This window comes from Protomyctophum parallelum (assembly GCF_964188405.1).
Source record: "Protomyctophum parallelum genome assembly, chromosome: 1".
In the NCBI taxonomy this organism is placed as follows: Eukaryota; Metazoa; Chordata; class Actinopteri; order Myctophiformes; family Myctophidae; genus Protomyctophum; species Protomyctophum parallelum.
This window is the reverse complement of record NC_139697.1, coordinates 101,235,860-101,248,359: the sequence shown is the minus strand read 5'-3', so window position 1 is coordinate 101,248,359 and position 12,500 is coordinate 101,235,860. Positions and strand designations below refer to the sequence as shown.

The following is a 12,500-nucleotide window of genomic DNA, read 5'->3' as shown; positions in this document are numbered from 1 at the left end:
CACACCGAATATTGACCTTATTGTATTGACCTTCTCTCTCTCTCTCTCTCTCTCTCTCTCTCTCTCTCTCTCTCTCTCTCCCTCCAGGACGGCTACATAGACTTCGTCCAGTACATAGCAGCGGTCAGTCTCATGCTGAAAGGAGAGATCAACCAGAAGTTAAAATGGTATTTCAAGCTGTTCGATCAGGACGGCAACGGCAAGATCGACAAGGAGGAGCTGGAGACCATTTTCACGGTAAAAAACTCAGGCTCAAACGTGATGTTTTTGAGGGGCGTCGGCCCCTCTTATGTCCAGCTTTGAGTGTGTGTGTAAACACACACACAAACACACAAACATTGAATGCCATTTGATAATAGACGGCCAGTTTTGAGTGTTTGTACCAACACATTGACAATGAATGACTCTAGCATACAGATGGTTTGAGTTATTTAAGCAATAATCACGTTAACCCACACCCTCGAGTGTAATATTGCAATTATACAACAGTTACCCTTAAAACTAAGAAAATCGCTGATGTAGTCACTACAACCACAAATGTCCCAAGAAACTAGCTAGCCTAGCCACCGAGTTTGCTAGTGCTCTGGGAAAACAGAGCAGCTGAATTCTTTGTTTTGATTAGGTGGTGAACGGTGCTGGTTTAACCCACGGCTAGAAGGCTGTTTCAACCAATCAGATTGCTTCCTCGAAACGACCTGTGGTATAAATTGTATTAACATACTATACCATACAGATTGGACAACATTACACTTTATTCACTACAATAATACAGATGTAAAATATTCCCCGATGCAATAAAGAACCAGCAGGTCAGTCTGGGTGAAACGGGTGTTCTCTGGGCTAATTGAGCGCACAGAGATCACCTGCTCCCAATTAGTTTAATTAACATTAATTACATTAATTGTGGGATTATGGCTGAATTTAGACTATCTTAATCGCTGGATGAGCTCATCCAATCAGTTTCCAGGGAGGAGGGACAGGCCGCGCTAGCGTGCCACGAGCTGATTGGTGGACAGTGGGATGTCGTCATTGGTGTGACCTGCTTCCTGGAGCACGAGAGACAGTTTTCCGTCCGTACTCCGTACCGTCTGACTCTCCTATTGTCTGCCTCTCAGCTGCCCTGTTGACCTCATGCACCCATCTTACCAGCAAGGTGCTAACAAGGTGCAACTTCCCATAGACAGCCCATTCATTCATCCAAACGGAAAAGTCCTGTCTGATTATATAACACGACGTCAAACTCACCAACATTTCAGCTGTGCGAAAAGCTTGAATTATCCTCTTTCTATATCTGCAAAGTGTTTGTTTCATAAGAATCCACCGCAGATACAGTATGTTATGAGCTACTTGAATTCCTGTCAATAAATTCAGTGCTCGTTGGATATCACTCAACAGCCCTGCTAGCACCTGTGTTGAATTTGCACATAATGCAGGAGGCAGCAGGACGTTGCTTTAACGAGTGCTTCCAAACTCCAATACTTGGGGAAAAAAATCACCTGCAAGGAATTTCTTGACAGGAAGTAGCTCATGACAAGTCTACAGTGGATTCTTATGAAACAAACACTTTGCAGATATAAAGAGGATAATTCAAGCTTTCAGCTTACAGCTGCAACATTGGTGAGTTTGACGTTGTTTAATACAATTAGATAGGACTGTTCTGTTTGGATGAATGGGCTGTCTATGGGAAGTTGCACCTTGTCAGCACCTTGCTGGTAAGATGGCAGCGATCTGAATAAAGAGACTAGTCTGTCTCCCAGCCTGCCCTACTGTCTGTCTCTCCTACACTGTCTCAATTAAGAAGACAGATTATCAACATAATTGTTGTTGATTTGAAGGTGCATTTGCTTACGTTAAAACACTTGTAACTTTTGTTAGTAGGCCTATGTTATACTTTAGCTATTGAAAAATAGCAGATCCACAAGCTCATAACGCGCCACTCGGTGGTCTGCTATTTTTGAAAACTCGTACAAATGCGGCACAAATCTTTGAATATATATTCTTTCAGAGCGAACGTTTTTTTTATTTTGACGCCATGGCCTAAATGGGTTAAAGAAACCCACTGGGCAAAAATGCAGGCTAGAGAGAGACAGCTTTGGACACATTTATGTTGCACGCCCGCAAATACTCCAATATGGCTGCTGTGCACAGAGCAGTGTTGTTTTTGGCAGCGAATTTCAATTTTAGTTTTAGTCATAGTTCCTTCAATAGTTTTCATTTAGTTGCAGTCACATTTTAGTCACCTGGAATGTTTTAGTGTTAGTCAAGTTTTAGTCGACTAAATGTCATCAGATTTTAGTTGACTAAATGTACAGTTGATTCTACAATGTATTTTGGCGGGTCTTGATGCCTGATGACTGAAAATAGCAGATCTACAAGCTCGCGCTGCGACGCGTTGTGAGCTTGTAGATCGGCTATTTTCAGCATGCAACCAAGTGTAACATGACTTGTACTGGAGCTCTTGTCCACTAGTCCCTTCCTAACATTTTAGTTTTTATTTGTTGACAAAATCGACAGTATATTTAGTCTTAGTTTTAGTCATCATGGCTTTAGTTTTCATTTAGTTTTCCTCAGTGAAAAAAGGTAGTCGACGAACATTTTTCGCCATAGTAGGCTATTAGTCGACGAAAACAACACAGGCTCAAGTTGAACTGAATTCTAAGTATTCATATAGGATGGAGCACCTAGCTGGCTGGCTCTGACTACTCCTCCCGCAGCTGCCTATAGAGCACCGAAGTCCTGACGTCACTCGCTCATCCCTTCAATTCCCCTGGTTCAAGGAAGTAATTTCTCTATATGGAGAATAACATGGGCTCATCTTAAAATCATCTTAAAAAGTGTTGTGGTCCAAAAATAAACAAGCTGTCTCTGCCTTATTGTCAGGGAGGTGTCTCTGTATCGTTTGCAACAGTCAGTCACTCAGTCCGTTTCTAGCGAAAATGTAACCAATTCAGTAGCAGTATAGGCTAACAATAACGTTTTCTCTCAGTCAGTTGATTCTTCATATCCATATGAGTGAAGCGGCCGGGATGACATGTTTATTTTTCAAACATAGTTTCGATCTAAAATCCCCCCTATGTGGATTACAATGCAAATAAAAAGTACTGCACCAACCCGTGGATTTGCGCCCTCTACCGATATTGACGTCAGACTTCGGTGCATCTATATCTTCTCACCAAACGTGATGCGTGGTTGCATTCATATACAATACACAAGGAGGACATGACTGAGCCGGTCTGCATGCACACAACGCAGTGCTGCCAGTTCTGCTGGCGGCCATTGTGGACATGCTCACGATCAGCTGCATTTCAATGCTATTATGTCACTGGTATTTTATCCTATTTATTCTGTCTGTCTGTCTGTCTGTCTGTCTGTCTGTCTGTCTGTCTGTCTGTCTGTCTCAGGCTATCCAGGACATCACGCGGAACAGAGACACCGATCCAGAGGAGATTGTCAATCTTATATTTGAAAGGATTGATGTTAATGGAGAAGGTGAGGAAGGACATTTACTATGAAAATATGCATTTAACTGTCCATTCAAACTCTAGACGGGCCCTGCCCTGCCCCCAAAGTTATTAGTGCAGCCGTGCCCGGCAGCCGGCGAAAACTAGAGTTCTCAACAGGCCCGAAAATTAAGGCCTGGCCCGAAAACCATGGGCCCTGACTGGGCCCTACCTGGGCCCTCGTCAAACCCTGTACACTAAGCTGAGCTTGTAGATCGGCTATCTTCAGTCTGTAGATTTAGTTGACTAAAATCAATATGGTGTTTAGTCGACTAAAACTAGACTAAAAGTAAAACATTTCAGATGACCAAAGAATGACTAAAATGAACTCCATACCTTACCAAGATTTATTGATTATTCTTTTTTCTAGACCAGGCCTATAGACAGGAACACGCAGGCGACTTTTGAACGCTGACCATGCAGGCTTTCCTCCGAGGTGGAAAGCCTGGTGACGCGAGGTTATACTGACAGTACATTTAGCTGCATTCTGGGACCTCACCGTTAGCTTTAGAAACGGGTAGATTCATTCTGGGACCTTACCATTAGCTTTAGAAACAGGTAGATTCATTCTGGGACCTCACCATTAGCTTTAGAAACAGGTAGATTCATTCTGGGACCTTACCATTAGCTTTAGAAACGGGTAGATTCATTCTGGGACCTTACCATTAGCTTTAGAAACAGGTAGATGCATTCTGGGACCTCACCATTAGCTTTAGAAACAGGTAGATTCACTCTGGGACCTTACCATTAGCTTTAGAAACGGGTAGATTCATTCTGGGACCTTACCATTAGCTTTAGAAACAGGTAGATGCATTCTGGGACCTCACCATTAGCTTTAGAAACAGGTAGATGCATTCTGGGACCTCACCATTAGCTTTAGAAACAGGTAGATTCATTCTGGGACCTCACCATTAGCTTTAGAAACGGGTAGATTCATTGGTACTCCTGAGGAGGACAGAGTGTGTCTAGTGTGATTTGAAAGAAATTGAAAATTAAATTATTTTTTTGTTTTACTGCCCATTATATGAAGAATTAAGACATGTATTATTTTGTAAAATGACAACCATCTGTCTTAACTTTTTCTGGTTAGAGGACTACGAAAAACTGGGATTTTGTTTTAGGAAAGGTATTTTTGCTTTAGCAGACTTTTTATGCAAAGCGTGGGAAAAAAGGCAGAATGTTTTGTTTGTGTAAAAAAAAGAAAAACTGTTTCTTGTACACAATGCAATATTGAATTGTATGGTGTGTCCTATAAGTCCATGTGACACAAAAATAAAGAATCTATCTATCTATCTTAACAGCGGGCGAAATCGCCCGAAAAGATGAATTGTTTTAATCATTTAGGGGGCGACGTTCCTCCGCCCCACTTTTCGACCATTGCCTGTTCGGCCTGCTATCGCCGGTATAGTCACCGGGTCCCATATAGACAAAATAATGCACCTCCGGAAAATTTGTCTGGCTGTCGGCCGCTGTTAAAAACGTCCTGCTGCAGTACACAGCCCAAAAACAGCTAATGGCGGATAACATGGAAGTGTCTATTTGTACGTCTCTGAATGTTTTGATGAATTGAACAAGGTGGACCCTTTTGTAAACAAGTGTAATGCTTCATTGGGTCGTCCACTCACAGTTAACAGTCTTTGTATTGAGTTTGTGCTTAAAATGTACTGTAATTCTGCAAACTGTTAATAAATATTTCAACCCTGTGACCCTGTGCTCCTCATGGTGAGCTGACCCTTGACCCTGTGCTCCTCATGGTGAGCTGACCCTTGACCCTGTGCTCCTCATGGTGAGCTGACCTTTGACCCTGTGCTCCCCGTGCAGGTGAGCTGACCCTGGAGGAGTTCATCGAGGGGGCCAAGGACCACCTGGACATCATGGACATGCTGAAGACCCTGATGGACCTCACGCCGGTGCTGGTCATCATCGTGGAGGGACGCGAGTGAACCCCGCGCACCACGCACGGCAGATCAAACAGACCGTCTGCACTCTGCCACCATGCACTGTCAACTTGTAGATCTGAGCTTTTGTCGGAGCGCGGCATGCGACCGCAAGTCTAAGAAAAGGGGTAAAAACAGAGAAGCAGGCATTACTCTGGCCCGGACCCAGAGTAACGCCTGTCAGACTGTCCCATGGGGAGCCACCCGTACAGACTGTTATAACAGACGTCGGAGGGGGGGTGTAGTGACTGCTGGGTCGTGAAGTCCCGTTTCGAAGCCTATATAGTTTGGCATTTTTCATTTTCTTTCTTTTTATCGCCACCGTCATGGATTTTACAGAAGTGACCAAGAGGAGGTGGAGAGGGGCAACACCTGTATAGGCATTGATTGTACTTTATCCCGATCGCACTGCTGCTGGAGGACTTGACTATCGTCACATAGCCATGCCCCCCCCCCCCCCCCCCCCCCAAAAACATAACTGTTATTGTCTATTTTTTGAGGGGAGCTAGCCCCTCCTATGCTCAGCTTTGTGTGTGTGTGTGTGTGTGTGTGTGTGTGTGTGTGTGTGTGTGTGTGTGTGTGTGTGTGTGTGTGTGTGTGTGTGTGTGTGTGTGTGTGTGTGTGCACGGAATGTGCTCAGCTGTTTGACGGAGCACGGACCGCGATGTATGATGGATGTATGACGACACTTTCTTTTGGTGAAAAGTGTAATTTAGGCTAAACATAAAGAACTATCGGACATGTTGGAGAAGACTCGAAACTATGTAACGATTGAGAGCTTATGAAGTCACCGGGAACATCCATGTAAAGCTCCGAGCTAAAGTAAAACTTATGGCATATTATTTTCATAAATGGGGGCTAATTAATGAGTATCATTTGACATGAAACCGTGCGGGAACCGGCGGTGGCGTAAACGAACGGAACCAAGTGGACCTCTCTGCTCTGTCGTGTCAGGCAGCCTGCCAAGCCAACGGGCCGGACCACCACCGCCCGCTGATCCTCCCTAAACGACCCAATTGGTTTAAAGGATTTAGCACATCGCCATGGGAACACGGGGACTTATTATAGCCGCCGCGCGGAGGCTCGCGGGCGGCCCCGCCCACTATAATTAAGCTTCGGAGGACAAGGAGTCAAAATGTCAGGGATTGATTTGTTCAGTGGAATACCTCGCGTGTCCCGAGACTGTATAGTTTAATGCTTTGTGATGGTGGCGTCTACTCACAGTTAAAGGAGAATTACATGCTATAGAAGGCTTTCTTATACCTTTATTTGTAGTTGTTACGTCCCCCACCAAAGAGGTCCAGGTGTTATTTGTAGTTGTTACGTCCCCACCAAAGAGGTCCAGGTGTTATTTGTAGTTTTTACGTCCCCCACCAAAGAGGTCCAGGTGTTATTTGTAGTTGTTACGTCCCCACCAAAGAGGTCCAGGTGTTATTTGTAGTTGTTACGTCCCCACCAAAGAGGTCCAGGTGTTATTTGTAGTTTTTACGTCCCCCACCAAAGAGGTCCAGGTGTTATTTGTAGTTTTTACGTCCCCCACCAAAGAGGTCCAGGTGTTATTTGTAGTTGTTACGTCCCCATCAAAGAGGTCCAGGTGTTATTTGTAGTTGTTACGTCCCCCACCAAAGAGGTCCAGGTGTTATTTGTAGTTGTTACGTCCCCCACCAAAGAGGTCCAGGTGTTATTTGTAGTTGTTACGTCCCCACCAAAGAGGTCCAGGTGTTATTTTGTGCAAAAGCGCATTATTGGCTATTTCCCCGACCAAAAGCCCTCGATGAATTGAATTGAAGTTGGATTTTTTTTGTATATATATCCTCTCTTCATAATGTAAGTAGTATTATATACCTTTATTGAAAGGATAAGCCCCTTGAGATGTCGCATCTCATTTTAGAGGGGGTCCTCAGCACAGATACATTGTACAATACAGTTCACAAAGCAATAAAACAGTACAACCACACACACAGAAAGGACAAAACAAAACAAGACAAAACAAAAGCTCTCCCAAAGATAGCTCCCACCCCACTGTTTCAACCCTAAATAGCAGAGTTCATTCATATGGGGAAAAATATATACCCTTTGCACAATAAGACCATGTTATTAGGCAAAAAAACTAAACAAAAGCAAACAAGCAATACCAGCATGCATAATGTGATAATAATGAACAGCAGCATCGAGCCAGCAGGGAACACATATGAAGGTACATACAGATCGGTCGGTATGTTATATTTATGGAAAACAAGGGCACACTTTACTACTTATTTCGATGGAAATAAGCGAATTAGCCTTAAAATCCAACGACCATTGAGGGCTTATGGTATAGGGGAAATAGCCAATAATGCACAGTTGCACAAAATAACATCTGGACCTCTTTGGTGGGGACGTAACAACTACAAATAACACCTGGACCTCTTTGGTGGGGACGTAACAACTACAAATAAAGGTAAGAAAGCCTTCTAGCATGTCATTCTCCGTTAACAATTTTTGTATTGAGTTGTGCTTGAAATACTGTAATTCTGCAAACTGTTAATAAATACTTCAAATATACTTCAATTACCTTGAAGGGAACGTAACGAAGAAACTATAGGCTATCTCCAAATGGATGCCCTGTAGTTAGTATGATTTTCATTGGTTAATTTAATTGTTGGCAAAAAATAATAATAATAACAGCACACCTTCAACTTGATAAACCAATGTCAAGTACGCACGCGCATGCATGCGCACGCACACATGCACACACACACACACACACACACACACACACACACACACACACACACACACACACACACACACACACACACACACACACACACACAGTATTGCATACATATTACTGTAGTGGTTCTCAGTATAGTAGTATAGCCTATACCTGATAAGTTATAATAATAACAAATTCGCCCTACTTCTGATTCCTCTACATGTCTAGGAAGGGAAAAAGTACAGTTTATTTTAACGCTGCAGTGTCCGTGGTTTAATATTGTCACTTGGTCTGGCCTGCGTGAAACTGCACCTCCTGTGAGCTGATAGTGTCATCTAGTGGTAGAAACGAGGTACTGCCTGAAACTTAAAGGGCAACTTTTCAACCTATCTTCATATAATAGGTCCTCACTAATAATCATGAAAAAAATGGCGCAATATTTTTCTACTCTGTGTCTCATAGGAGGGCTGTGGGCAGTTCAGAAACCGTCTTCCAGTGACATCATCGATGGGGAATACAAGCTAATAGAAACGGCAGGCTTTCTAATCCTGAAAAGTTGCAATGCGAAAATGGAAGCCATCGTTCTCATACGACAATGACAATCTAAACATTTTTGTAAAAAAAAATCTTGTTTTAAAAATAATCTGCCTAATGATGATGTCACTGGAAGACGGTTTCTAAACTGCCCACAGCCCTCCTATGAGACACAGACTGAGTAGAAAAAAATCGTGCCATTTTATCATGATTATTAGTGAGGACCTACGGTATTATATGAAGATAGGTTGAAAAGTGGTGAAGTGGTCCTTTAAAAGGGAAAGAACTGGCTTTTTTTTCCACATCCACTTTGTCACTCCTTTACTGGAGCAGACCGGGGTCCGGCCGGGGGCCCACTCGAAAAGGATCTCAAAACCCTCCATGGCCCACCCATCAAAGACTGCTGCCGTGTGCTTATTTGCTTAAGTGGACAGACAGGTGAGTGGGCCCTGGCCTGTGCTGTGTGTGTTTGCATCTTCAGAGCATGCGCAGCATAGGCCTATATATTTTAATGTGCAATCAAAGCAATTGTGTTCCACATGGTCTTGCAGATCTGCTTCTTATTGCATCAAGCTCGAGCGGCTAATGCAGAATTAAGCAATTACACTCTGAAGAACATGTTATTTATCGTCGTTCGCCTGCGATTCTGCTACAGTTACCCTAACACAGTGTTAGACATCAATCGCTAAAAAAATAAATCGTATTTTTTTTAACGACAGATGTAGCCACTTATACGACCACAAATGTCCCAAAGGAACTCTCTAGCCTGGCCACCCAGTCGGCTGCTCTCTGTGGGAGAACAGAGCAGATCATTTCTAGGTTTTCATTAGGTGTTCCAATACGCTCGTTAAAGCATGGCTAGAATGTCGTTTCAACCAATCAGAATTGCTTCAACGAAACGATCTGTTTAGAGATAACGGCTTTTAATGTTTAAAATCAACTTCTATCGTCGCCATATTAAAAAAAAACAACAATGAGACACGAGAGAGAATTGATGTCCGTTTCACTGACATGGATTATTATATCAATCAATTGACTAATGAATTAATTGATAATCATTTAAGAATGTTAGATGTTTATAAATGTTTTTATATGATGAAAGATGATAATAAGGACAGAGACTTGAACATGTAGGCCTAAATTAAGATGAAATGATTGTAATTAAAAAGATGCTATTTGAGATATTTTACCTGCTGTTCAGAAAAGAGAGAAACAAACCGTGCTCCATACAAAGATAGTGAATTAGTTAACTATCTTAACTTACAGGATGTGACCATATATGTATATGTATATTGTTCTTACAGTTGTACAATTTGTATTGGTCACGCATTGGGTTGCCTTATCAATAAAGTTTTAAAAATGTCATTGGATTTATTTTGCACACACACTTGCACGCCCGTAACTACTTATTCACCTGTTTCCTATAGGCTGCAGTGTGTGTTCCACTTCCTGTCGATTTGATCCAATGAAATCCAATGAAGCTGGTCAGATGACCAATGATATCCAATGAAATCGACAGGAAATCTGAACACACACAGCCTAGGAAAAAGGTGAATGGTTGACGATGATTTTGATGATTTAAAGCGCTCTCTGACAGTATAAAAGTATAGGCTATAAGTTAAAACTCTAAGAGTAAAGAGTACAGAGCAGAACATCCACAGGTAAATAACATGTTAAACCTCTAAGAGTAAAGAGCAGAGTAGAACATCCACAGGTAAATAACATGTTTGTTTAATAAAAGCTCACGAATTACAAAGAGAAAAGAGAGTGCATCGCTGCCTACTTGGTCTTTACATTAAAATAACATAAAAATAATGTAATACAGATGTTTTACATTAAAATACCATGTAATACAGATGTTTTACATTAAAATAACATGTAATACAGATGTTTTACATTAAAATACCATGTAATACAGATGTTTTACATTAAAATAACATGTAATACAGATGTTTTACATTAAAATACCATGTAATACAGATGTTTTACATTAAAATACCATGTAATACAGATGTTTTACATTAAAATACCATGTAATACAGATGTTTTACATTAAAATAACATGTAATACAGATGTTTTACATTAAAATACCATGTAATACAGATGTTTTACATTAAAATACCATGTAATACAGATGTTTTACATTAAAATACCATGTAATACAGATGTTTTACATTAAAATACCATGTAATACAGATGTTTTACATTAAAATAACATGTAACGTAATTTCCGGACTATAAGCCGCACCTGAATATAAGCCGCACCTGAATATAAGCCGCACCAGCCAAATTTAGGGAAAATCCCATATACAAGCCGCACCGGACTATAAGCCGCACCGGACTATAAGCCGCAGCTACGTTAGCTCAGAGCCTGAGATGGCTCTGCGTTAGCTGTAAAAATCCATATAGATTAGCCGCACCGTTGTATAAGCCGCAGGGTTCAAATCATGGGTAAAAAGCCGCGGCTTATAGTCCGGAAATTACGGTAATACAGATGTTTTACATACGTCAAATTTAATTATAAAAAGGTAGAGCCTATACTTCAATTTCAGTCAAACTTTTCATTACAGTTTTCGCTTCACTGTTTGAATGACGAAACCTCTACAAATAATAGTTGAGTTGAATTAATAATTATTACGTATACTCACAAAGGGGTCGCGTTGCGAATTGCGATGCGTTGTGAGCTCTGCAGCTCGTATATAGATAGCTATTTTCGGTGAACGTTCCCCCCCCCATCAAGTTATTTTCAATCTGTCCTAGTATAGTGGAAATGAGGTGGGTATTCTCTCAGGTTGACATACTGTATCTTAGCGGGGAAACAATCTACATATTTATGTACCGTGATATGACATAAAGATACAAGTAACAATGTTTACGTACCGTGATATGACATAAAGATACAAGTTACAATGTTTACGTACCGTGATATGACATAAAGATACAAGTAACAATGTTTACGTACCGTGATATGACATAAAGATACAAGTTACAATGTTTACGTACCGTGATATGACATAAAGATACAAGTTACAATGTTTACGTACCGTGATATGACATAAAGATACAAGTAACAATGTTTACGTACCGTGATATGACATAAAGATACAAGTTACAATGTTTACGTACCGTGATATGACATAAATATACAAGTAACAATGTCTACGTACCGTGATATGACATAAAGATACAAGTAACAATGTTTATGTACCGTGATATGACATAAAGATACAAGTAACAATGTTTACGTACCGTGATATGACATAAAGATACAAGTAACAATGTTTACGTACCGTGATATGACATAAAGATACAAGTAACAATGTTTACGTACCGTGATATGACATAAAGATACAAGTTACAATGTTTACGTACCGTGATATGACATAAAGATACAAGTTACAATGTTTACGTACCGTGATATGACATAAAGATACAAGTTACAATGTTTACGTACCGTGCTATGACATAAAGATACAAGTAACAATGTCATTCTGGGGTGCCCTGGATGAAGAAGTTAATAGTGGGTGACCTAGCTCTGGTCCATAGCTCCAATCGAATGCGGAGGAGAATTCAATGCTAGAAGGCTTTCTTACCTTTATTTGTAGTCGTTACGTCCCCACCAAAGAGGTCCAGGTGTTATTTTGGGCAAAAGCGCATTATTGGCTATTTCCCCTACCATAAGCCCTCAATGAATTGCATTGAATTGCATTATTTCGATGGAAATAAGCAAATTAGCACAAAAACCCAACCCGCATTGAGGGCTTATATTAGGGGAAATGGCCAATAATGCACTTTTGCACAAAACAACACCTGGACCTCTTTGGTGGCGA

General features: G+C 41.2%; 1 protein-coding gene across 1 annotated transcript in view; it reads left to right on the top strand.

Moving 5' to 3' along the window:
* The window catches only part of LOC310856198 (guanylyl cyclase-activating protein 1-like), a gene marked incomplete at both ends in the record, with an annotated part of 21,516 nt that extends 16,073 nt beyond the window's left edge, over positions 1 to 5,443 (top strand). Inside the window, 3 exons of the mRNA XM_083761468.1 lie at positions 88 to 237; positions 3,402 to 3,489; positions 5,322 to 5,443. Coding sequence (XP_083617594.1) covers positions 88 to 237; positions 3,402 to 3,489; positions 5,322 to 5,443 — 360 coding nt within the window. The remainder of the gene's footprint in view (positions 1 to 87; positions 238 to 3,401; positions 3,490 to 5,321) is intronic.
* Between the last annotated feature and the right edge of the window lie 7,057 nt (positions 5,444 to 12,500).